This window comes from Lichenostomus cassidix, chromosome 5 (assembly GCF_008360975.1).
Source record: "Lichenostomus cassidix isolate B80296 chromosome 5, HeHo_3.0, whole genome shotgun sequence".
NCBI lineage: Eukaryota > Metazoa > Chordata > Aves > Passeriformes > Meliphagidae > Lichenostomus > Lichenostomus cassidix.
The window spans coordinates 9461941-9488271 of NC_139486.1; the positions used below are offsets into that span (position 1 = coordinate 9461941).

General features: G+C 40.0%; 2 protein-coding genes across 7 annotated transcripts in view; one reads left to right on the forward strand and one right to left on the reverse strand.

Annotated features, from left to right (window-relative positions):
* Positions 1-103: 103 nt before the first annotated feature.
* On the forward strand, positions 104-14643 carry XRCC3 (X-ray repair cross complementing 3). Its single transcript, XM_085061264.1, has 8 exons — positions 104-644; positions 1995-2107; positions 2469-2606; positions 3519-3731; positions 9139-9293; positions 10051-10263; positions 11289-11335; positions 12398-14643. Exons 2-8 carry the CDS (start codon positions 2053-2055, stop codon positions 12618-12620), a joined length of 1044 nt encoding a protein of 347 aa, XP_084917390.1. The 5' UTR covers positions 104-644; positions 1995-2052; the 3' UTR covers positions 12621-14643.
* A 582-nt stretch (positions 14644-15225) lies between these two features.
* The window catches only part of KLC1 (kinesin light chain 1), a 48095-nt gene continuing 36989 nt past the window's right edge, over positions 15226-26331 (reverse strand). For 4 of the 6 annotated variants that reach the window (XM_085061256.1, XM_085061254.1, XM_085061255.1 and 1 more), the window contains exons 14-16: positions 26198-26328; positions 21529-21595; positions 15226-20192 (exon numbers count right to left, since the gene is read on the reverse strand). In XM_085061256.1, the coding sequence (XP_084917382.1) occupies positions 20127-20192; positions 21529-21595; positions 26198-26328 (264 nt within the window). In that variant the 3' untranslated portion in view covers positions 15226-20126. The remainder of the gene's footprint in view (positions 20193-21528; positions 21596-26197; positions 26329-26331) is intronic. The other 2 variants (XM_085061258.1, XM_085061257.1) reach the window with 1 other exon arrangement.

The window sequence follows — 26331 nt, forward strand, 5'->3', positions numbered from 1 at the left end:
GCGCTCAGGGGAGTTTTGATTGGCCTGCGGCGGGCGAGCTGCTCGCTGATTGGCTGTGGCGGCGGCGGGGGATTCGTGACGGGTGAGGGCACGGTGGCGGCGCGCTGTGTCCGTCCGTGTGTCCATCGGTGTGTCCATCGGTGTGTCCGTCCGTGTGTCCATCGGTGTGTCCATCGGTGTGTCCGTCCGTGTGTCCATCGGTGTGTCCATCGGTGTGTCCATCGGTGTGTCCGTCCGTGTGTCCATCGGTGTGTCCGTCCGTGTGTCCATCGGTGTGTCCATCGGTGTGTCCCTCCGTGTGTCCATCGGTGTGTCCATCGGTGTGTCCGTCCGTGTGTCCATCGGTGTGTCCATCGGTGTGTCCGTCCGTGTGTCCATCGGTGTGTCCATCGGTGTGTCCATCGGTGTGTCCATCGGTGTGTCCCTCCGTGTGTCCGTCCGTGTGTCCTTCCCTGTGTCCCTCCTGTGTCTGTCCGCGCCTCGCTGCCGGCTCCGTCCTTGGGCACCTCCGGCTGCTCCCTCAGCCGCTCCCGGTGTTTGGCTCTCGCCTGTCCCTCAGCAGCGCAGCGGCTCCCTGCGAGCGGAGGGTGCGCGATGGTTTGGAGCCCCTCAGCCAAGAGTCGTCGCAATCATGGTTGATTTCGGTAAGTTTCGACTTCTAAACCTCCTAGAACGTTGTTTTAAATTGGTGTTGCTTAAGAGGAGCTGTTGCCTGTCTTAGGTTTTATCTGTCATCAGCATCCGTCACAACTTCTCCCCATGTTGGAGAAGGAATTGTTCACAAAGTGATGTATTCACATATACATGTGAATTGCCTGCTGCAATCCTTCACAGAGATTGTCAGAGTAATGCCAAGAACCTCACAGTGCTCTTCCAGGCAGCCACAGTGCTAAACTATTGTGTTTTGGACCAAAGTATTAAAAGAGCTGTTTATTGTCACTACATGAAACAAATAGATTTTAACAACTTAACGTTAATTTTGCTTTCAGCTAATGAATGTGTATGTGACTGTCCAATACATGAATGATCCTGGGTCATCTCAAATTGCTCGTGTGTAAGGTTTTTCTGATATTTGAAAATGAAAACCTCATGTGCAAACTGACAGGGCAGAAATGACTGTGCAGCTTATCTGAGCTTCAGTCCAGAGCAAAAGCACCATGTGGAATTCCAGGCAATTAAAATTCCCACTAATTCTCAACTGCAGAATTATTAGTTGAACTCTAATCGGTTCTGTGTAAACAGCCATGAGAGTAGATTTCTGCCAAAGGGTTGAATTATAGAACAGTCAGGGTTGGAAGGGAGATGTGGAGATCATCCAGTCCAAGGCAGGGTGACCTGGAGCAGTGACACAGCAGTGAGCCCAGGTTTGGAAAATCTCCAGACAGGGAGGCTCCACAACCACCCTGGGCAGCAGTTCCAGTGCTCTGCCACCCTCAGTCTCCTCATGTTGACACAAAACTTGTGTTTTATTTTCTGGCCAGTGCTCCTTGTCCTGTCTTTGGGCACCTCTGAAAAGAGTGTGGCACCATCCTGTGACACCCACCTTTGACATTGATATGCATTGATGAGATCCCCTCTGAGTCTGCTGCTCTCTGGACTAAACACACCAGCTCCCACAGTCTCTCCTCACGGCAGAGACTCTCCAGACCTCTCACCATCTTTGCTGTCTCACCTGGGCACTTTCCAGTGGCTCCTTGTCTTTCTTGTACTGGGCAGCTCAGCCCTGAACTCAACACTCCAGACATGGCCTCACTAGGGCTGAGCAGAGGGTGAGGATCACCTTGCTCAACCTTCTGGCCACGCTCATCCCCTAATAAAATAATAGCAATATATTAAAAATAATAATATCAATAATTCTCATAATAATAATCCAAGAAGAATTGTTACTTCTCTAAGATAACTGACAAATACATTGTTAAAAATAGAAAAAAGTCCTGGAAACTTTTGACACTGATTTATGCCTTTTTTTTTTTTGCATTTGTCTGTGATAAAAGCCACTTTGATCACAGATAATTACGGGATGTGCTGCTCGTTGCTGTGCTGTGTCAGGAGATGGATTGGGACCAGTTTGACTTGAACCCTAAAACAATTGCTGCCCTGAAAAAAGGTAATTAATTTGCTAATGTCTCACTAACAGATCTGTCATCACAGTGACATCCCTGACATAATTGTGTGTTTGGGGGTATAAGCATGCAGATGGACACTAACATTTTAGAATTGTAATTAAGTATTTAATAAAGAAGATTTGGAGTAATCAGAAGTGTTGGTTTTTTCCCATGCCTCAATAATAATTTTCCAAACAAATTTACAGCTTTTGTTGGTACATTCAAAGTGAATGTTGCCTTCCCACCTTACAAAAATGCAGCATAGATAAACCTCAAGCAAATGAGAAGTAGAAATTGGGAAAGCTTTTCTGTGAAGGATTGTAATCCAGCCCAAAGTATTTATAACAATTCCTCTAATTTCAGCTGACATAAAATCAATAAAAGAGATTTTAAACCTCTCTGGAGCAGACTTGCAGAGACTGATGAAGCTCTCCAGTGCAGACATCCAGTGTCTGCTGAAAACAGTCTCTTGTGCACTGAGGAGGAACAGCATGCTCACAGGTAATGCAGTCAAGTGCAGAAAAAGTCTTTTATCTAAAACTCAAAGCAACTGTCACTGGGATGAAACATGGTTCTGGCTCCTCAGTGACACAGTAATGTGGGTGTAAAATGAAAATGCAAGTGGTTTTATTATGCTGTAGGGAATTATTTATCTGTACTGAGGACAGCTTCCCTGACACCTGGGGGTAAATGGAAGTGGATGGGTGTCATTTTTCAGGGTCAAGCCTGCTTGAAACAGGACAAAATGATTCTCCAGTCTGAAAAACTTAATTACAGGAACAAAATATTTCCTTTTTCTTTCACACCTTCTTCCTCTCTCTCACTATTTACTTTTTGGACTGAAACTAGTTGAAAAATTTAAATCATATATTAAAAGCTTTATAAACTGATTTGTCATAAACAGCTCATTCCAAACCAAGCAGGATCTAATAGCTCCTCCTGTACAAATCCTTAATGACAGCTCTGTACTTAAAATCTATTTTCTTGTGATTGCATGTGTGCTCAGGCTTTGACCAGATGCCTGCTGTGCTATTTCATACTCTGCTGTAGCTTTCCATTTCCATAATTGCTGTGCTTGAACCTTGCTGTCAAAGTTTTCTCAGAGTGTAGCTTTCCACAGGGACACTCAGAGGCAGAGAAAGGGGAAAAAAGTTTGAAAGGAGGAAAGAACTCAGTGTAATTTATCAATCTTTGAACAGACATTCAGCAGTAGGTCTTGTGGAGAGAGGGAGGTGGGGAAGACCAGGCTGAATTAGGGAAATTTTCCATCAACAAAGAAGGCATCCCTTGTAGATATAAACCTTGTACACAGCCTCTATTTTGTATCATTGTGTGTTAGAAAAATAATAAGTGAAACTACTTTGTTTTATTTTTTTTCTTTTTAATCATTAAAAACAACCCCAACTCCTGCAGCACTTCAGCTCTACCAAGATAAAGATCATCTCACCTCCCAACACCAGAAGCTGAGCCTGGGATGTTCAGTGCTAGACAACTTGTTAAGAGGTGGAATTCCTTTAGTGGGAATCACAGAGCTTGCTGGGGAAAGTTCTGCTGGGAAGACTCAGATTAGTTTACAGCTGTGCCTGTGTGTGCAATATCCTTACAAATATGGTGGATTGGAGTCTGGTAAGTGCTGAACTGTGAATATGGATTAATTTCCTGTTTGGAGGAATATACTGTTTTTAGGAACATCATTAAAGCAGGTGCACATGTTCAGGCCATGTCTAACTTCGGTAGGAAGCCAGTGAGTGAGTAATGAATGTGTCTTTAGAGAGAGAAAAGCTTGCTGTTCACATCCTGCAGCACAGCATAACTTAATTCAAAATTACTGTTGGCTGTTGTTTGCCTGCCTGCCACTCTAGGTTAAACTGAATCTACTCAAACAGTATAAGAAAAGTGTTGCTGTCATGAGTGTTCATTGACTCCTCAGGTAACCACCTCAGCAAAACAGCTCAGCAGGTAACTTTCCACAAACATTTTGGTATATGGTATATATTCCCTAGCTGGGGATTTCAAATATTATTTGTTTTGGTAACAATAATTATGTTGATTTACAGAATAAAATTGATGGAAATGTAATTGAAGAAAGGTAATAGTATTTTGTACCTGTGATTTTCCTGGGTTTGCCAAAGTATATGGGTTTGTTCTTTAAGTATGTTTTTTTTACTCTTACGTCACATTAATCTAACTCCTCTAACTCCTAATTTCTTTTTTGCCTGGTTTTTTTCTTCCTTTTTTTTTTTTTTTTTCCTCTATTCTATGCTGTGGTAGAAAGGGAGGAAACCTGTGTCACTTCTGAGAATTCTGGTAGTCTGCCTTAGGTGTGTTTTGCCTGTGACCTTGCTGTTCCTTCCACACAGCCCTGGCTTTATCTGGCAGCTCAGTGGCTCATTGTGGGGAAACTTACTAATTTCTTGAACTGTATCCACCCATGTGGAAAAACCATGGACTGTACAAATTAAGATCTTGCTTTAAGGGCTGTGAGTAGCCCGTGGCTTACATTACATTATGTCATTAATCAGAGCAGAAGCAATTATATTTTGATCTGTTCCTTTGTGTGTTGCTGCTAACTGCTGCACGTAGTTTGAATGCAAATACATTTTTATCCCTGCTCCAGCACTTTTCCCTGTTTATGTTGAAATCAAGGAGCAAACCAGAATGAGGTACAGAAGCAGAACACCCAAATGACACTCTTGTGTTGAGCCTCTGATGAGAAGTACAGAAATTAAAGCTTACATAAATTATGAGGAGTATTATCCTTTAGGAAACTTGAGAACAGCAGCACTTAGAAACTCTCACAAAACTCTGGCACTACCAGTGGAAGATTAATCTCAATGCTAAAATTTGTTACTGATTTAAAATTATGGTGCACTGTATTTTTTTTTGGTGCTTAAAAACTTCCCTTCTCATAAGTGGTGATGTTGAAATACATTTCTTTAAACATTTACTTCATTACATTTAGAGCTAGTCTTGTTTATAATTCTCAGTGCAGGGAGGTTGGCAGCAAAGCAAACAAAGGCCTCCTTTGCCTCCAGGATATCTTTCTGCTGTTCTAGGAATGTCAGTTGTGTTCAGTTGTGTGTTGGCTGAATTTATTTTATATGCCCATATTCATAAGTAATACATGAATATAATGGGGCAAATTAATATCCATATTAGAATTCTGAATTAGAAAACAAAGTTTGCTGCTGATTCTTGGTCATAAACTGGTTTGGTGCATGACAGATTATGATCATAGGAATCAAAATTTGTCCTTTTTGAGGTTGAGGGGTTTTAGTGGGTTTTATTCTTGTTTGTTTGATTTTTTTGTGGTATTTTTTTGTCAACAACCAGCCCAACACATTTATTGGCCTGTATAATAGATTTGACAAAATAGCTGATTTCTGTTTGGGTTTCGTTGGATCTGTGATGAAAGATTCTTAGGTGATCTCTGACTGAATTCTTAAGAGTATGTCTCAGCTTCTTTCTCAAAAGTGATTCCTACCCTAACTCTTGGCTTGTGTTGGCAGCTTCCCAAGAATCTGTAACTAGCACAATGCCATGGGCTTTTCTGTTTGTGTTGTACCCCTCTCCTCTTTTTATTTTGCTTATGACAACTCACCATAAAGATTTGTGACTGCTAAGTGCTTTTGTCTCATAACTAGGCAACAGCCTTTAATACTGAATTTAGTTATTTGTCAGTCTCTTCTAGCCCTACAAAACTAAACTGAGGCAGGAGATAGTCTGTGAAGCAGATCTGTTCTTACGAAAGAATTAATATTTTTTCTTTTTCTACAAGTCTTTCCCTAAAAAAAATTACCTGAATAACTATGGTATCTTGAACATTAAAATTGCTGTCATGATTTTACCATGAGGATAGTGTGTATGTATTGATCAAGAATTTTAAATTGAGGTTGCTGGAGTAGTGGAACAGATAGGATTGCATTTTTGCTTCTCCAGCTCTTTTTTCTTGTCTACAGGTATTACAGCTGTAGGATTACCTTTTATTTTTGCCTCAATTAACTTGTTCATCAGGTGTAAGTGTGAAACTGGACTACAATTACATATATGTTTATAATACAGAAGATTCTTGATTGTTTTATACTCTTCTGCTTCTGCCTTGTGTAGGTACCTATCTGTTCTTATACATTATTGAAATTACCAGCAAAGAAGAGCTTTAGGACAAAATTACATTTCTTTTTCTCCAGGAAAAGATGTAATTTTTTTTTTCAGCAATTTTCTCAGATCTTCTGTTTTGAAGTGTCTTGAATGTTGCAATAACTCTGGATCAAAATACAATTATTTAATCAATGGAACATTGATCTATCTAGAAATGCAAATCTGCATCTGAAAGAACCCCAGTGACAGTGAAATCTGAAGTAACAGACATTCCATTTCTAAGTAAACCAAGGAGAGGACAAGGAATGTCCTGCTTAAGGCAGGTTTGGTTTTTAGAAAGCAGATGATTTCTCTGTAAGCCCAGTATTTATGGTACAGAAATCCCTGTCTTTCAGAATTAGGCAATATTGTGCAAAAGGCAGTCAGCTTGAATAAAAATGGTGGCTGAGAAGGTCAGAATGTTTTACTTTAGGAAGTGTTGTCTCAACACAAGTTAGCACAGGTTTTTTTGGCATGAAATTCAGAAGCCACGTGGGTTTAAGGAAGCTGCGTATCTTAGGGGGTTTACTTTATTTTCTGTTTGTTTATTTGGGTTTGAATTTGCACCATAAGGATTTTCAGTTTTGTGGTGTAACTGTTGTACAATGTAATTGCTTTGTTTCAGTGGGGGTTTGTGCTAGGTGTATGTCATGCCAAATTTGTGTTTAGAAACATTTCTTGATTTACTGGCTTTTAGAAATCATGAAACTGAGTATTTTATAGGAATGCCCTTAGTAAAGATACTCTCCTGCCTGTCTGATACTCAGCTGTCTCTGTCAAGTTGGAAAGTGATATGAAAATTAGTCCAGTTAGGTGAAATGAACCTAGAGAAATACTCAAGAAAATTAAGGTTCACCTAATTAACTGTTTGATCATTAGCAATTTTAAAAGCCTTGAACAATTAAGCAATTTAATTAATAGTTCACTGGGTTTTTCTTGCCTGAGCTTCATACAGGTTCAGAAAGTACTCTACAAGCTGCTAATGTCATTGTAAAGTTAATGGATTTGAGTAACTGTGGAGTCATTTTCAACATTTTTTTAAATTGTTTTTTATTTTTCTCCTTTGCTGATGGAAATTTCTTTATGTGCTCATTTATGTCTACAGGTCTTGTGTATGACTTAAGTCATTTCAATTACCAGAGACAGTATTTAAGCCCACAGTTTAACATTCAGAATTCCATCCTCTCACATGCTAGGAAGAAAGTGAGATAAGAACAGAAAACATTCATGGTTCAAATTCTTCATTTCTTGTATGTTGTAGTTCAGTATTCATGGTCAGATCATGACTGCTCTGATCACTAAGGCTTTACTGTAGTCATTCTGTGTCAAATGAAAACTCCCAAAAGCCCTCAGTTCCCTTTTACACAATTGTATATATATAAAGCAATTGGGGAATTAAGAATGGAGACCAAATACTAGTGATAAATGCCATTGCCTGTCAGGGCCAAGGAAAGTAAAAAGGAGCCAAAGTATAATTTGAACCTGTCATTAGGTAGAAAGGAAATAGAAATTCTAGAAACATTTCAGTACCTCCTATGGGAGGTGTGAATGATGATATATTTTTCCAATCTCTTAATTACTGGGGAAGGTCTTTAATTCTCACATGTCAATGACCATTTTTTAAAAATTAGTGGGCATGGGTACATTTTATTGCATTACCTGATAGGTGTGGTGTTCACAGGTGAATTTACAGCATGTTGGGGAGAGTTCAAATGAAGTCCTAAAATAAATTAGGCTTAGACTCCTCTTTGTCTCATATGGAAGATTTTCAGGATTCAATACCCTGTCTTATACAGATGTCCATCAGCAAAACATTTTTATTTATTTAATAGCCATTAATTTTTGCTTGATCTAGTCCTGAGATATTTGCGTTTCCACTGCTGGATATAGTTTCATATTTTTTTCAGTGGAGTGTGTAGAAGATTTGGAAGTTGCATCTGGAAATGGGACACTCTGCTCTCAGGAGAGCTAACTCTGGGATGGGCTGTTGGGGTGGAACTGTTCAGAATGTCTCTTATTGTCAAACACATCATCTGCCAAGCAGTGTTAGCAGCCTCAGCCACTGTAGTGAGTGGGCTTAATCCTTAGGTTTAGCCATCTAAGTCTAAACTATTAATTCTGGTCAGTTCTGCGATAACAGTAACACTTTTTAAATAAAGAAACTACTGCTTTTATTTGTGCTTTGTTTTCTCTACACCTTTGATATGTGTGGGTAATTTTCTTTGCAGTAACATTTACTTGTTAACCAGAAACCACAGTAAAAATCTACAGACATCACTCACAATAATGTGATTGAAGTACAATGTTTTTTATCTAATAACCATCTTCAGGAAGAGTTAGTTGCAATGAGGTTGGATGAATGATCCTCTTAAAACTGGCTTAGAAATTGTGGTGATCAGAATCCTTCCATATGTAAATTTAAAGCCAAGAAGCTTGAAAACACGGAGTGACACGAGTCAAAATACTAGCACTGGTTTTGGCTGGCACAGTTAATATTTTTCATAGTGCTGTGTTTTGGATTTCTGACTGAAACAGGCAGACTGTGCAGTGTCACACTCTTTGTGGGTTGGATAAACTGTGACACTTCTGATCCCCAAGGGCAGGTGGTCACTTGTTCCACAGCTGTGCACAGTGAGTGTCACCCAGTACAAAATCCAGTTGTCCCAGCTGGCACTGAGAAAAGGATCAGGCAACTGCAGAGAAGTCACAGGAGTGGGGCTTTTGTTCATCATTGATTCAACATGGTTGCAAAAAAAAAAAAAGAAAAAAAGCCAACATGAATTTCCAGGTTGATATGTGTAGCTTTTGAGTGCAGAATGTCTGATATAATTTGTGTGCTGTTAAGAAAACTGTGTAAGAGCCCTGTTGTAACCAGAGGGGGTTTCCTTGGCTGCAGGAGCTGTCTACATTTGTACAGAAGATGTGTTCCCAAGCAAACGTTTGCAGCAGCTCATAGATCAACAGCACAAGCTGCGGGCAGATGTTCCAGCTGAAATCATACAGAAGATCAGATTTGGAAACAGTATTTTTGTTGAGCAAGCAGCAGACCTGGTAAGTCGTAGCACAAAGTAAGAATGTTTCTAAGATTTGATGAATATTTCACTGTTAATGGATCATTAGTGGAAGAGCAGCACAGTCTGTAACTTGTTTGGAATATTTAATGGTAGTCTTGAGTCCTGAGTGTTTCAGTGAGAACCACTCCTTCCTGGGTGGGCTGAGAAAGTTGGGGCTGTTCAGCCTGGAGAAGAGAAGGTTGTGTGGGACCTCATAGGAGCCTTCCAGTGTCTGCAGGGAAGATGGAGAGGGACTGTAGAGGTAGGGCAAGGGTACAAACTGAAAGAGTGGAAATTTAGGTTACATGTTAGGAAGAATTTCTTTACTATGAGGGTGGTGAGATACTGGAACAGGTTGCTCAGGGAAACTGTGGCTGCCCCATCCCTGGCACTGTTCAAAGCCAGGCTGGATGTGGCTCTGAGCAACCTGGTCTAGTGGGAGGTGTTCCTGCCCATGGCAGGGGCTTGGGACTGGATGATTTTAAGGTTCATTTCAACCCCTTAACATTCCATTACTCTACAAAAACAGGAACAGTTTAGGATCGTATTATTACCCACTTGAGATTTTGAAGTATCAGTAAAGTCAGAGCTGCAGGTAATTGTAAGTTGCAGTTTGGTCTCTTCAGTTTTCAGTGAAACCACCAGGATGGGGTTACTGGTGAGACTTAGAGATCCATGAGCTGCTTTCACGATCAGAAACTCCTTGAACTCGTGTTGCAGTGGTGATGCTGTAGTTCACTCTGTGTGTGTGGCAGGACACCTTCCAGCAGTGCATCACGAGGAGGCTGTCCCTGCTGCTGGCCCGGGGCATGGTGAGGCTCGTGGTCATCGACTCCATCGCCGCTCTGTTCCGCTGCGAGTTCGGCCCTTCCGAGTCGGCAGTGAAGGCTCGCTACCTGCAGAGCTTTGGGGCACAGCTGCACAACTTGAGCACTAGGTTCAGGACTCCCATCATGTGCATTAATCAGGTATGATATCAAATTGCTTCTTGTTCTATAGGGACTGTTTAATGAATGGCTGGAGGGTGATGGTGCAATCTGTGTAAATGCAGATTTCAGGGTGTTGTATTTGCCACTGTCAGCTGAGTATTAATGACTGATGGAAACTGAAGCTTCCCTAAACTGATATGCTCTAGTAAATGTTACCTACTCAAAGTTTATTATTTAAGTGTTTATAGACTGCTAATGTTCTCAAAAGTTGCCCACTAAAGCTAACAAAAATATATATGTATAGCAACTGCACAGAGCATCAAATCAAAATAATAGAGTTCTTTTTTAACACTGGTTTCAAATGCCATTGCCAGCAGGATTGCTCTGGGAACTACAGGCATAGTTATATTCCAGGAAACAGTGAAACACCAGGGATTTTGCTGCATTTCTGTGAAGCTCAGCATTTTTGTGTAACTGCTGAGATTACTGAAGCAGTAAAGTGCATGCACTGACTTGAGCTGGACCAAAACAAGGCCAGAATGACACTGGTCAAAAAGAGTATTCTTTTGAGAAAACAAGGCAAGACACTGCTCCTAGTTCACTCACAAATTTAAGGAGCATATGAATGCCAGAGGTGAAACATTCACACTTGGAATGTGGCCTTGGGAAGGGGTAAGTCAGTGTGCAAGCAGGCCACTGGGAAACTTCAAAGATAGTGAAATCATTGAGAACAGGGCACCTTTGGGAGATTGTAGTTTTATCTACAGCATTAGAACAGTTTTGCAAATGTGGGGGTTTTGTTTGTTTGTTTGTTTAACAAATTAAGCATCTAGAAGTCATGTAATTCATGTAAGCTGTAGCTTGCTAAATAGTTCTAACACTCTAAACTCAGCTTGTAATTCACAACTCCCTTTTAGCTTGCCCTGAAAGACTAAGTGGTTTCTAACTTAAATATATGATCCAATAACTTGGATATTCTTGTCTTTGTTCCCCTCTGTGCCCTCCTGCTTGCTCAATACAAACATAACCCCAGGTCAACTGCAAACCTTGTTTTTGTGCTGCAGGTGACAGACGCAGTGAGTGAGCCGGAAGCTGCTCAGTGCAGTTGTAGGTGAGTCATCCACACACAGTGTGACAATGTCAAACACAGCAGCACTGAACCTCTCTGTCCTTTGTACCTCCAGTGTAAGCTATGAGATCATGTGAGGAGCAGTGGGGCATTTACCCAGCAATGCTGGATTTGCTGGACTAACTAACACAGCACTAACTTGTGCTGTGAAGAGAAAGAAACTGTCATATGCACTTACATTGTAATCCCTAATCACAAATTAGCAGGAAAAATTCCCTGGAGTTAATGGCTAGTGTACCTGCTTACACAAGAGTATTTTTCCATCTCTTCTTGTCCCTGATATAACTGTGTGCACCTTCTGTCTGCTTAAAAAATATGGCAACCAAACTGTAGCAGTTGGCTTTGTAAGTGGGCTAAAAAAACCCCAAAATAGTAACTTTTGACACCAAGATATTAACAGGATTCAAATGTACATATTTGTTGTTTGAATCCTAATATAACCTTGATTTACTACATAGGCTGGATGCTAAATAAATGGGTGTTTGAGAAGTTCACTGTGTCCTTCAGATTCCATAACTGACAAAGAAAGAACAAAGTTCAATTATGTTTTCCATGGTTATCGTGTAGTTCTTTTACTGGAGAAATTGAACTTTTCCAAGAAGAAAAATTATTTTAAACATTGGGTTGAAAGTCATACATGTGCAGTGTTCTGTTTACCCAACATTTCTAAATATACCTGCAAATAGAATCCAAGGTGAACAGTTATGCAATTCAAATATTAAAATTTCAACCATTTTTCTTTTGTGGTTTTCCTGTTGCAAGAGGGGCCTGTCCAGACTGAGGTAGATATTCCCCGTGGCTGTAGTTGAAAAAATGACAGTTGTTCTGTACAGAAGCACTTCTCCTCCAGCTATTTCCTTGCCACAGGGAGAACCTAAGTTTTGTGAGCAAATCCTGTCACCTCTGTCCTTGAAGACCTACAGTTTTCCATGTATGTTAGAGAAATGGTAAACAATGTCTTCTGGTGTAATTTTGTTACAACAGAAGTGAAGACATTTCATATGAAATCCATGCATGCAGAAATGTGTAATACTTTCTTTACAGGGTAGTGGGTAACAGAGTCACTCCAGCACTTGGAATAACCTGGTCCAACCAGCTGCTGATGAGACTGATGGTCAGCCGGGTACCACTGCCTGGACAATCATCTGGAGTGGCATCACCCTGCGCTGGAAGCATGAGGACTTTAAGGGTAGTTTTTGCTCCTCATCTCCCTCCATCCTTTTGCTACTACACAGTACAGTTGGAAGGTGTAAAAGGAATAAAATAACTCTTTTGCATAGTAAAGCATCCTGCTCCAAAAATGTATCAGAACTACTTTGCTTCAGGAAGAATTACCAGTAAAATGCAATTCCTCTAGATGAGAGAAGTGGATGGTGAAGTACATGGACAATGGTATGACTACATTTAGCCTTGTCTGCATTGTGAAAGATCTTTCTACACTTGGATATTCACCTTTTCCTCGTGAGATCAATGTCCTGAAGGTTCTGAAGGACAGTGAAGCTGTGGGCAGGTGGAGGCTGCACAGTGGAGTGGATGTAGCAATCCTCACGATGGAAGAGACCTGATGTCTAATTTTGTTGTAATAGCATGCTAATCTAGAAACATCATTTACTGCAGTTGTGTATCCTCTCTGTTTCCAGACCCAAAGGGACTCGAAATCCAACCAGTTAATGTTGCCTGCTGCTGGTTCTGGGTCTCATGCTGCTAATTAAGGATAGCCATTCTTCAGCAGCTGTCCTATTTTAAAACCACCTGCTAAGATCTTAAAGAAAATAATACCATAAAGGTATTTTTACACCTTACAGTAAGAATTAAAATTGTACTGCTTTTGTACTAGATGAGTGTATCTGGCTTCACAGTACTCTTAAGAAAAAATTTTAATGGTTAATTTTCACTCTTTTCCTGCTTTCCAGTCCCTTCCCTTCTTAGCAAAAGACTCTTTAGAATCTTTCATTTGAAAGACAGCAAACCACACCCCCCATCCCCTTGTTGTTTGCCCACTGCTGAAGCTGTGTAACCTCAGGGCAAAGGTCTCTCTTTGTGTTCTTCCTGATGCTCCACCCTGCTCTGTTTTGCTGGATCAGCATTCTTCATGGGCTTCTGGATTGCTGCCTCTCCTGCCTGCTGTCCCTTCTGCTGGGCTCTCAGCTCAGCCGTGATCCTGAAGGGCACCTTCAGCTGTTTTCATCCCTTCAGATGCTATTGCTCTTCTCAGGTGATTTTTCTTGTTTAGTTAGAGCTTCACATGGTTTTTCTTCCCATCTTTCTGCTTTTTGTCATATTTTTCTGTTGTCCTCAGACCACTGCCATGACATCCACTCTTCCTATGGCTGATTTTTTCCACTGCTCTATTCCATTTGGAAGCAAGCCAGGTGAAGTAACACTTTCCAAAGGCCTCTGTTCTGTGGGTGCCTGCTCTCATCAGGGAGTGATGCTCAGTTGGATCACACACTCATCAAGCTTTCAGGTTTCCCCTCCTGCTGCTGCCTCCCCAGGTGGCCCAGACGAGAACTGCAGGTGTTTCTGTGGAGTTGCATTGCTCAGGTCTGCCTTTTGGCCAAGCAAGCCTGTATTTGTGAAGCAGCTGCCCCCTCTGCCTTTCCCCAGTCACACTCCTTCAGGACATTCATCCATCTTTTCATGTGGAAGCGTGCAGCTGGGTAGCAGAAAGGAAAAGTTCTGCCTGGCTGTACACTGCCTCAGCTGCAACTATGGCAAAAAACTTCTCAAGAGACAACTTAGTATGAATCCAGGAAAAAAGACCCTGTGTGGCTGCCTTGGGAAGTTCCAGAGGAGAAACAGGCACAGCTTGAAGCTGAAAGAAGGACACTAAGCAAGCAGAAAGGACAAGCTGCTTTCAGTGCCTTTGGCAACCCCTTCAGATGTCTCAGGTGACCTTGTGCAAATAGCACAAGTTGTGTCTAAATAATTTTTCTAAAATGTCTTAATTCTCTGTATTTGGAAATGACTGCACAGTGTTTTTTAATAAAGCCAACCATGAAGCTTAGAAGCCTTTGTGCACTCTAAGGAAAAATAGAGTGCTACAGCTCAGAGGCAGGGCCACCTCCTTCAAACCCTTACCTTCCATGCCTCCTTAACAATATCAATGAAGATCAACTAATGCAGCACAGGTAACATTGCAGTTCTCTTCTGTTCCTGGCCTGTGTATCTGGGCTGGAAGTGCAGCCAAGATAATGTTCATCCTATTGTGCTGATTAGGGAAAAAAGCAGGCAGAGAGCTGTAGCTGATTAATGGCGGTCATCAACCCCTACCTGGATATTCATTTACAGAGGAGCCTCATCAAATCCTGGGCTCCAATCCCAGGAGTTTGCCTTGCTGTCAGCCATGTTCAGAACAATGTGAAACACCTTAAGGCTCAGTCTGAAATATTTTGATCACTTTTTTGCAACCTGACTGCTTGCAGGAAGGGACCCCAACTGTTAGAAGTCACTGATGGTCTGTAATCCGAGTTCAGATTACCTGGTGAAAAACACTTTTACCAACAAATACAAGTAACATTTTACCTGCTCAAGTGTTCTGTCATTGCCCCTCTTGGTTTATTGATTATTTCTCTCTCCAGCTGAGTCAGAGTGCATTACAGTTTGTCTCCAGGCTGTTCAGCACACACAAACCCCAGAATCTCAAATCCAGCTGAGCCCCACTGAGGCTCACAGCCAACACTCAGTCACTCCAGTTCCTGCCCTGTCCTTCAGTCCCACCCCCAGGCAGCAGCCCAGGATGTCCATCCAACCCAAGTGCACCTTTGGGGCTGCAAACCCTCATGGGATCCTGACACAGCATCTGTCTTTTGAAGCCTTGTGTTAAAAGTGTTGAAACATGCTCAAGTTTTAATAAATGCAATTTAAGAACCTTCCCTTTATACAGCTTTATTCATCTTTGGATTTCACAACTGAGATTTGTTTCTATACAAGAAAAAAAATGGAAGTTTTTTTTTACAAAGAAGATTTACAGTCTAGAATGCATTAAGTCTTTATCCTGCAAGACTACATTTAAATATTTTTCTACACTTTGAAATGTTAAATGACACTTGAGAAACTTCAAACATTTTCAAATTAAACTACAAATCTCTGATGCATTTGAAGAGGCTTTTTTCAGCAGAAAGCTCAAATAGGATTCTGGGATTGCTGCTTTGGAAAAGGAGAACCAAATTCATTTGTACTTAGTAAAGAATTTACACAACTGACCTATTAACAAAACAGATGTGATAAAACATGCTGCACAATTTCATTAAATGTTTCTTGTTCAAATCACACTGGTTTGCTACTGTTACAGCTAATACTTGTGGAAATTTATTTTCTGTAGTTTTACGGGGTAAGACAGACAGCTGAACTCTCAGTGCGATTTCAACCATAGCTGTGAGGAGCAGCAACTACTCATGGAGATCAAATGCAGCATCTGAAAGCCAGTCTTGGAAGGGTTTTTATTTTGTTTAGTTTTAAATCAAACAAAGTCAAGTATCAGGGGCTGTGTGGTGGGGGATGTGCTGTGTGTTTTCCCTCAAGGAAACGCTGACATTACAAATAGTTTTCTGGTTTTGCTTTTGTGTTTGTTTTTTAAACCAAGTCCTAGAAAACAGAAAATACCATTCCTGATTGCATGGAACTGACCTGACTGAATGATCCTGTAACCCAACACCACTAGAATAAAATGCTTCTACTACACAGTTTAAAACTAAAGACTTGGTACTTTCCATGCTTGAATTGGGATGAGAGTGTAAATACAGGGGAGTCCAAGGACAGATCTGGTGTTAAAAATACTTCACCTTGCTTGTTCCATGCTGTATCCACATTTTAGTCTCTCTCTCCATTGTGTGTACCAGCACAGTGTAAGAGTAGATTCCACCTGTTTGACAGAGCTGGAGCATTAAATGATCTTCCAACTGTGGTTCGCTAAATATTTCTCATTTGCAAGCAGCTGTAACAGGAAGTTCTGCAACTTCACTGTGAGCATAAAGCACCCCAGCTTGGGCCTTCTGACCTCTACCAGATCCCCACCACTGCTTGGCTTCTTGCTTTGTTTCAGGCTTTTTTAACTACTGACCTCAACTATTCAGTGTACTGGCATAACTGTGAATGGTTTTAGGGGGAAAAAAATAATCCTATGAAGATGTTTGAGATTGTTTTCAATTCTCAATATTTACAACACCCACCTCCCTGCTATGTCTTCTGTAAATCAGTGACAATGAAACTAAACTTCACAGCTTCACATCTGCTAACTTATTCTCTCAGGACAGACTAACATGACCAAAAATGCCATTCTCTCACAACATCTGACCTGCGTAACGAAAACCAAAGTGACTCAAACTCATCAACTACTGTAAACACACTGTCAATGCAGCACTGTACACCCCTTTTACTAGGTATTTACAACAGAACCACACCACTTGCAAAACCTCTGGATTTAAATGATACAATTTAAGTACAGATACTTCTTGAGCTCAAAATCCTTTTAATTTACTACAATTCAGGAGTGTTTGGGGGATGAGGGTATCATTTATTGTAAGAAAAAGTACAAACTGTAGATAACTGACTCTTTTTGCATTGTGTAAGTGCAGACACACCACAGCAATAGGTCAGTTACTCATCCAGAAGAGGAACAAATAAGGAAGCTGTTATATTTTATAAGACTATTTAGTAAGATCTAAACTCAAGACCAAATACTGCCAATATAGCACTCAACCAGAGACAGAAGGGCAACAAGCACCTTTCTATCAGTAACAATTCCATTCATCCCACATCCTGCTGTACACCCTGGACTCACCACTATTTGCAGGAGAATTTGAGGCCTAACCTGGAGTCCTTATTATGTTTTTATTCAAGTTCACCCTTAAAATTTAGTCAGGGACAAAAAGGCCAGATTAAAAACACAACCACACTACCAAGGTTGCAGTTTTCCTAACAACATGTCTGTCAATTTTAAAGGTCTTTTCCAGTTTTCTGTTCCATCAGAGCTGTTGATTTAGTTTGGTGCTGAAGACATCCAAGAATTATACAATTGGATATTCTGGATGTATTCTTTATGCAGACTCTTAGCTACAACTAGAAGCCTACAATAGGAAACCCAGAAAGAAAATCTTGTGTGAAAGTGAGCTGAGAAGCCTGTTAGAAATATAAATGTACACAAACCACATCCTGACAGTAACTCATCCATGATCATTCCCAACAGGGAATGTTGACTTCAATTTCGTTTTTGTTTTTTATGAGTTCTTCACAAACTGCAAACAGCTCACTGGCTCCTAACAGTAAGGACTTGGCTGCTGTTCTCAGGGAGTTATGGATTAAAGAAGTCTCGAAATTTGTTCTCAGAGAAAAAAAAGAACCTTTTAAATATAAGAATTGTTTAATAAACATTAGCTCAAAAGCTTAACCTTCCATCACACTTTAAAATACTATATAAAGGATTAAAACATTTAAAAGCACAGTATTAGTAATGCCACCAACAGCAAGAAAGTTCCCTCACTGTCACCATCAACATACCACAGTCTTGCACTTTGAAACTCACCATACACTGTCATTTGGCATGGTTACATAATTTACTGCTATTTACACATGGTTGGGTTTTTTTTGAGAGGCTGCAAAAAATAGTTTTCCTTCAAAGTTGAAAGATGAATGTGGGAATCACATCCTTCAGTTTAAGTAATTCCTTGTTACTGAACCAGTTTTGTGTCTGAATAGTTTTGTGGGGGTTTTTTGGAAGCCAGACTTTCAGGGGTGTCTCTAGGTGAGGCAGGGCCCATGGAGCCTGTCCAGCAGCAGGAGCACCTGGTGTGGAACAGGGACTGCTCTGGAAATCTGCAGGGAGCTGTTCCTGGCCGGAGAAGGGGCTGGACATGGTCATCCCTGGCCTGACAGCCTGACATGGTCCTTTTAGCAAAGCCAGCCCAGTCTGCCTTTGTGCACAGAGCCCAATTCACCAGTGGGGACACAGAACACGTTTTACTTTAGGGGGGGGGAAAAGAAGTATATATATATTACTTATATTTTTAATATAAAAAGCTCTTAATAAAAAGATTAAAACTCAAGAGTCAACATTATATGAGTATCTATTTTTAAGATAACCGAGCAACAACCTGTTCCTGCTCGAGTTCATTAATGAATTGCACTAAGTGCTAAAACTTCTACACAATTATTAGCAGCATTGTCTCTCACCATTCCTAAACTGTCTCTAAAGCAGGTGCACCACGGGCAGCTTCCTTTGCAGAGATGCTCAGGTACCTCCTGGTAAACATTGTTAAGTGCATTACACAGACAACTCTTTGCATCAGTTACTGTAACCAACTTAAAAGCAGGTGCAAACCCAGTCAAATACTCCTAACTAAGAACTAATTCTAATGACTTTTCACAGCCTGTTCAAATACTAAAACTTGCCTATGTTCCTATATTTTACCTCCTTCACCTGGTGCTGACCTTGAATGAATTTTCCAGCTTTTCCCAAAGTTAATTTTGTTCGACATTTTCCAACTCACAACTATGACCACAAATATATTTGTACACACACACTGCTTGCTTTTACTTTCTCATCCAACTTCACACGAGTGAGAATTTGTACAAAAGATGAACAAAATTACAAGCTTTACAGAAAAGCAAAAGGAAATCCTAATGTCTATAAAATCCTTAAAACATACATACTTAGTTCCAGCAGCAGTCCTGTATACATACAGCATATATATATTAACCTAAGTGGATTTAACATGGATATGTGGTCACACAGGTCACTTGCCACTTACGGCCATCGAGTGCTTCCACGAGGGCCCTTAGCACTGGGTGGTCCTTGCAGAGCAGCTACTCCCCAGTGGAACATCCCGGCGTGCAGGTGCCTGCTTCTGCTGTCACTGGCTATTGTGGAGAAAGGCAGGATTTGGGATCAGCATAAGGAAACGTTGGGCACTTTCAGCAAACAGAGAATGGGATTGTGAATTCCAGTGGACAAGCGAGAAAGTCAACCTGAGGCTTGATGTCTCCCTAAGAGCAGCAGCAGCTGCTCTGGGACAGTTGCAGTCCAAAACTTGAGTATTCTTCAACCACACAAGGTAAAGGTTTCTTTCCATTTCTCCTGATGTACACAAACCATCCTATATCCATTGATTATTGTGCCCTAAGACTTACATTATCAAAAGCTATGGTCACAGGTGTTGCTATTCCTTCAATCTAAATGTAACCTACTCCGAGCCATAACTTCTGTAAGATTTAAAAGCTCAGTCTAGTGGTTAAGTCAGTCATGTCTAAGTGCTGTTTTGCCAGCCAAGGCTTCTACCATTGCAAGAATCAGTGGTGCAAGGGCAAACCTCACCACTACAGAGTGCTCACCTGGAATTTCTACAGTAATGCACATAAATTAATCAATTTCTCATTCCAGCACTGTATGTATTTACTGCCACACATTTAATTTTGCCTGTATTTTCCAAAACCGTTGCATTTTGGTACACTTTGAAGGTGTTTGTATTTTTACCTTTTTTTTTTTTTTTGGCTGCTGTAATAGTTGGATATATTAAAGAAATTTATGTAAGTAGCATGAATGGGAGCAGTGCAACGAGCCATATGTATCTATACTTTTCCTTTAGAAGAAAACACCCACTAATGCTGTGTTTAAAACTGTCCCTATTTAAAAAGTAAAAACAGCAGTCCGTTGGGAAAAAACCAACATCATCTACCAACTAGGTGTTCCTATACACAAGGATGAGGAACCAAAGCTTTGAAGGTCTCAGTGCTTCTTTATTCACACAGGAATATTAGCTAGCTTCTGTCCCAAATCTCAATGCGCCAAATCAGAATGACTGACACTCAGTGCTCGCGAGTCTGTCAGACAATTATTTCGTTCCTGTGTGAGGGGGAAAAAAACACAAACAAAGAAATTAAGCAGATGTCCAGATAGTTCAAGCAAACAAACAAAAGTACTGGTTTTAACAAACGGGAACAAACACAAGGAACTACTGAGAACTGCTTGTGCTGGATAGGGGGATGCTTTCTGGAGACAATAAACATCTTTTTCCCCAATTGTTAACTAGCAATACTGTAAAGTACACACACCCTTACAATCCAACCCAAGCCTTACCAAAAATGCAAGAGCCCATTTATGGCAATTGCCATGGGTGTCTATACTGGAGGAACTAGGGAAGTTCACAAAAAGTGAGAAGCAATTTTACTATTGCATTGTGCACACCAACAAAACTCTTCTGGAAGTCACACCAGTTAAACACACACTAAGGATTCATCCCATCAGGGGCACCCAGGACACAGCTCTTTGAAACCCTGGCACTGTTGCTGCAGAGAATTGTGCTTTACCCTGGATTTGTTTTGGCTGAAGCTCACCCTAAGCAAAGTTTTGCTTACACTTCCAACCAGAGAACTGCAGCACCTTTGTTAGAGATAATACAGTTACAACACCTGTAAACCACTGGGGAGTACAATGAGATCCACAGTTGGGGCTTTCCTGCTACTATAGGACACATGGTGATGAAGATCCTCACCTACAGGTTTGTTAGTACAGAAGCAATTTTACCTTCCTAAAATTAGTAGCAGTTACTGTGTTAGTGAAACACACACAGTTTTTAGAAGAACATTGCTTGCTCATTTGACAATTTAAACAGTGATTTGTTAGGTAAAAACAGGCAATGAGGAGTAGCACTTGGGCACACCATGAACAGTTAAGCAAAGTAAGGTTTTATTATTAGCAGAAGCACAACACAGATCAGACAAACTTTTAAGCCTGCTCCTGTGCCACCTCAGGAACAACTGAAGTGTTTCAGGGAACCTGGTAATGTACAGCAATTTCCATGATAGGGCTCTTTGTAATAAAGGGGCTGAAGTAAAAAAATACTGAACTGGGCTTTAGGAGTTCTTGCATTTTAAAGTTGCTTTTTCAAGAACATAATATTCTGTAAGTTTCATATCCACTGGAATAGAAATCCAAAGCCACAGATTCCTTGGACTATAAAAGCCAATGCTCTTCACTGGCTGGACTTGAAACTTTTCTTAAAATTAATCATAATTCACAAAAGTGTCACAGAATGATGCCTTAAGCACACACTTCAAGCACCTTACTGAAGTAGGATCTTAACAATCACTGTTTGTTGGTTTATTATTTACCACAGTCTTTTTATCCCAAACCCTACTAACAATATTTATTTTAATGAGAGTATTGTAGGGCTTCTTACTTGAAAATGATCTTCAGTAGCCTTGCCACCCATGTTAAGAACATTCAGAGAACTGGCACGCTTCATGCTGCAACCAGGACAGTGAACATGCAAGGATAAACTGATCAGAATGGCTGAAAACTACAGCTCTAAAAACACAAGTACAACAACGAGCAATGCACAGTGAAGGGAGTGGGAACAATGCCCCAAAACTGATCTGAGGGATAGCCTTTCAGGTAACAACTACAGAACTTCAAATATGCTTGTATTCACTTCTAATTGCATATAAACCCCCCAAAATTATAAGCTGCTCAGAGCTTAAACCTTTCAGGCAACTGATTTAACTCAAAAGCCCAATTTTTAAAGTGCTTCAAATTCATACAGTGACTTGCACTGAGTTTTAATTAATTAATTACCAGTTTTGTGTGGCTTCTTACAAAAGCATCAAAACATTCAGACAGTTTAGGAAAAAACACGTGAAACACAAGTTTGTTGTGCAGGCAGCATTTACCTTGAAAAAGCTTCAATGAAAGTTAGTTTGGTACTTTCTGCCTCCTTTAGATAAGTCTTCAGAATCAATATTTAAAAGCATCTTAAAATGGTTTATTTTAAATATTTCAAAGTGAAAGGAAAGAAGATGGTTGCTGCTGTTAACTTTGGTTGTGCTTTTGGCTTTACAACACTCCAAGCAGTGGTAACAAGCACCCTGGAATATGGTATTGAAAGCAACGGAAGAGAGCAAGAAATTGATCACCTACCCAGGAGCTACTGGCAGCCAAAGTATTGCTGCATTAACTGCAATATCTGCTGCTGTTTGAGATGAGGATTAATAATTTACCTACATTTCTCAGATATATACAAAATTTAACACAAATTTTTTTTAAGTGTGTGTAATGGAATTCAAGATCAGCACTAAGATTCCTATCATGGAATGTTTGATGTCCTTTATGCCAGTGCCTGTCCATTCCTCAGGATGTTCTGCATTTGCTCTGATTTTTCATGAGTTCTCTGACTATTTCAGAACTAAATGAGGGCTTTGAGTACATATTTGATGAACTGCTCACAAGGCAAGCAGCCCTAACCCTGCAGTGCTGCCTGCAGCTTAAGACAACTGGCTGAAGCAAACTTTCCAATGCCTTCCAGTAACGTGGAAAGGTTTATCCACACAGATCATGTTAGATATTAACCAGTTTTTCTTCCTACTGAAACAACACTGCTAACAGTCAAAAGCACAAGTTTTAAATGCTTTGGTAAAGCAAAAGCTTAGCAGGACAATGAACCAAAACACAGGGCAACAGCTGCCACACAACACAGGCTGGCTGGTTCTCCCCAGAGCTAAATCTGGATGTTTCGAAAGCCAGAAGCACACAATTTAAAATATTTGACATGAGTGTTAGCAACAACAAAGCAAGGACTCATGCACGGTGTACACCTCTCATTTATTCGAGGAAACAGGTATAACAGAGGTTATATATGGAAGTCAAAGGAAGTTAATCTGTAAAACAAATAAAATGTTACAGAAAACTCTCCAAAAGAGCATAAAGGTTTGTGGAAAACATTCCAGGGAAACAGAAAATCCACCAGTAAAAATTCACATGCATATTTTAGGTTCTTGCTAAAATGCCAATTAAAAAAATACTTGACATACTACTTTATTTTTTGGTTGGTCTTTTATTTGTTTGGGTTTGTTTAAATCAACATTTTTAAGAACTTTTATCTGGCAAATGCACTTTTAGTTCCCTCCATGTTACAAACACAACTGCACAAAGAACATGCAGGTGGTTTTTTGGGTGCATAAATAATCGCAATAATGAAACCATGTTTTTTCCCTTTTGGGTTAGAAATCTTAACTGTTCTACTATGTGGTCAAAATTTTTGAAGTGAAAAAATAAAGAACACTAATTAATCAAAGTTAAATTACATTAGAACTGAATTCTGAAATATGATAAAGAACAGATACCTTGCTTCAGGTATTGAATGTTTCAAAGAACAGTTTTAAGATACTTGTTATTTGTCAAAAAGTCTTTTGCAAGATTGTAAAGAAATTATTTCCCTGATGACTTTTCCATTTTATTCTCTTCAACTTTCTGTATCAAGCAACAACATGAACACTAATTCCTTCCTATATCCTGTGATGTGAGTGTATTGCTATTCAAGTATTTCTCACTCAGTGCTCACACCAGCACTGTCAATTCCTATTCAGAGAGCCAGAGTATAAACAAGAGGTGTAAATCAAGTTCAAAGTCAAGTCTTCCTAGAGACACAGGCAGGGAGTGCACTGGTAAGGAGGGAGGCACATAAGTGTTCTACCTAGAGTGGCTGCCTCCTCTGCAAGGAAGATTTATATGTGTGCTATGTCTGTATTGTAATATTCAGCTACCAAACAAGCTAAAACCCAAAGGTCTGCATGGTAACAACTGAATATCCCTTTTGTTGTACTCAGAAGCAGGAAAAACACTCTCAATTCTATTTACTGACGTTTCTTCAGTAAATGAAATCAAAATTACTTCTTGGAATATCAATATGCACAGCTATGCTTTATGACCTACAAAGCTGGTGTTTAATACCAGAAATCTTTGCATTTGTTATTAAAACCAGCTAATATAAATTATGATTTAAAAACTCTATGTATTACAAGAACAGAAATTATAGTATTTATTGTCTTATATACTGAAAGTGCCTATATACATAAAAGCCTGTCAATGCAATACACTATTGCAAGATTTAAGAATAAATTATTCCTTGAGAACTATGGTGACATTTAAAAACAAAACTATTTTGTTAGAAAGGGAAAGCAATAAAAATATTGCCTTGCTTTCAATTTTGTTTCACATTAATGCCTTCATCTGAGGAAATCTCATCTGGTGCTACAGACCCCACAGTGTAACTCATGTTAATGTGGGTAGATGACTTTGGTCATGTAACACAACTCAAGTGAAGACAGTAACAAGGCAGGTGAGTTCTCACAGGCACTGCAAAGCCAAGTATCTTCAGTTATATGTAAGCATAATTTTCTACACCTATAAACATGGGAGTTACTTTACCTGCAGAAAGAGTTAGCTGTAAATACTACAGAGAATAAGGAATAAACCTCCTGGCTTTTGTGAAACTGAAAACCTTACTACATCTCACAAAAATGAGGAGAAAATGCAAAATTAGCTATGGATATATGTATCTATTCATACAACACTATACCTGAACTGTGATGTATGAACTCTGGACAGAACTGAATAGAAACAGAAAACCAATGCATAAAAATGCTAATATTGGAGAAAAAGAAGGAAACTTCCCTTTTATTCGATTTTGGCTTGCCTTTGTTTGTTTTCCCTGAAGCATTTTACATCTACACATCTTCTTCTAATCTCGTGCTTTCCATAGTTTATTCCCAGCCTCTCATCTCAGAGGTAGTTCTTAATGAATGATCAATAAATGCAAAGGAATCTTGACCTTGAATTCTATTCAGGGCCTTCAACATCAAGTGTCTGGCAGTGAAATTTTAAGTAACAACTCTAAAATTCCGATCAGGCTGAATTTGAAACAGATATGCAAGGAAGCTAATTCTGCAGGTACTGCAGCTGTACATAATGTTTTACAGCCACAAAAACAGTAAAACAAAACTTCACTAGAGCACTTCCAGAAACAATGAGACCCTGCCTCCTTGAGACCCTGTCTCAAGTGAAATCATCTTCATCATCATCATCATCATCATCATCATCATCATCTACTACATTACTCAGATTCAGTTGCTACATCAGAAGTTACCCCAAGTTCTCCAAAATTACTACTTTAAAGCACAAGTGCCACACTTTAAAGCACACTGTCGCTTGTCTTCCTGTGAACTGAGTTCCAGTTTTCCACAGTAAGGGCAAAAAGCCCTGTAAAATTGACTGCAATTGTGTTGGGGGTGACCAGAACACCCACAAGTGCCATTATGAAAAATAGCAGATGTATTGTAACAATTTGACTTTCTGCAGCAGCCAATGAATGATGAATGATTTTAGGGATTTATGAGAAATATTACATGCATTCAAATCCATAATTCCGTGGTAGATTGGGAAGAGTGAGCAGTCAGACTCATTAAGTGTGAATTTTTACCACTGACTTCACCAGGGCCAAAATGTTAGTAACATGCACAACTAGGTTCAAGTTTTTCAACATTCTCCTCTGCTCTCTGACATCTCAGTTTTCCAAAAACAGAAATCAAGAGGGGCTTCAGCTGATAATTCTCTTTATGCTCGCAGCCATATATAAAGCTATATCAAGAATATACCAAGACACTAAGCTAAATAAAGAATGCTAGCTGTGTATTTACTATATTCAGGCTTTTACTGTAAAAATCAGTAAAATTTATTATTCTCCACTGCTGTATGAAAAGGATTGTTTTACAGATAATTAACATTTATCCATTGTTCTATGAGGCTTCTCTAATCTTTAAGTAGGTAAAGCAGCAAAAATAAAAAAAATATTGTTCAAATAGACTTAATTCTTATAAGCAAATAAAAATCCTCAGATGTTAAAGAACTTACAGTGGAAGTTTAAGAAGTTATTTCCTATTTTTTTTCTTTAAGCTACAGCTGTGTATGATAAGCAGTTAGCTAGGCAGGGAAGGGAACACTGCCCTAGGAACTACCCTAGGCTCCAGGGGGGCACAGACTGAGGGACACCAGCACAGCTAAGAACAGATAATTACCCTGGGTTCTTTGGTTCACTGTCCCGGGAATTTCCTCCCTTCAGCTTCCTAACCAGCTTCTCACTGCTGCGCCTAAGGGACGCTCGGAGCTTGCTAAAGGAACCACTGCGCTTTAGGGATCCAGTGCCATCCTG

What these genes read in the sequence shown, in the direction of transcription:
- XRCC3 (XM_085061264.1), top strand. Translation starts at nt 2,053, where the DNA reads ATGGATTGGGACCAGTTTGACTTGAACCCTAAAACAATTGCTGCCCTG. An exon ending in AATTGCTGCCCTGAAAAAAG is followed by an intron (nt 2,108 to 2,468) that starts GTAATTAATTTG and finishes CTCTAATTTCAG; the next exon opens with CTGACATAAAATCAATAAAA. An exon ending in GAGGAACAGCATGCTCACAG is followed by an intron (nt 2,607 to 3,518) that starts GTAATGCAGTCA and finishes CAACTCCTGCAG; the next exon opens with CACTTCAGCTCTACCAAGAT.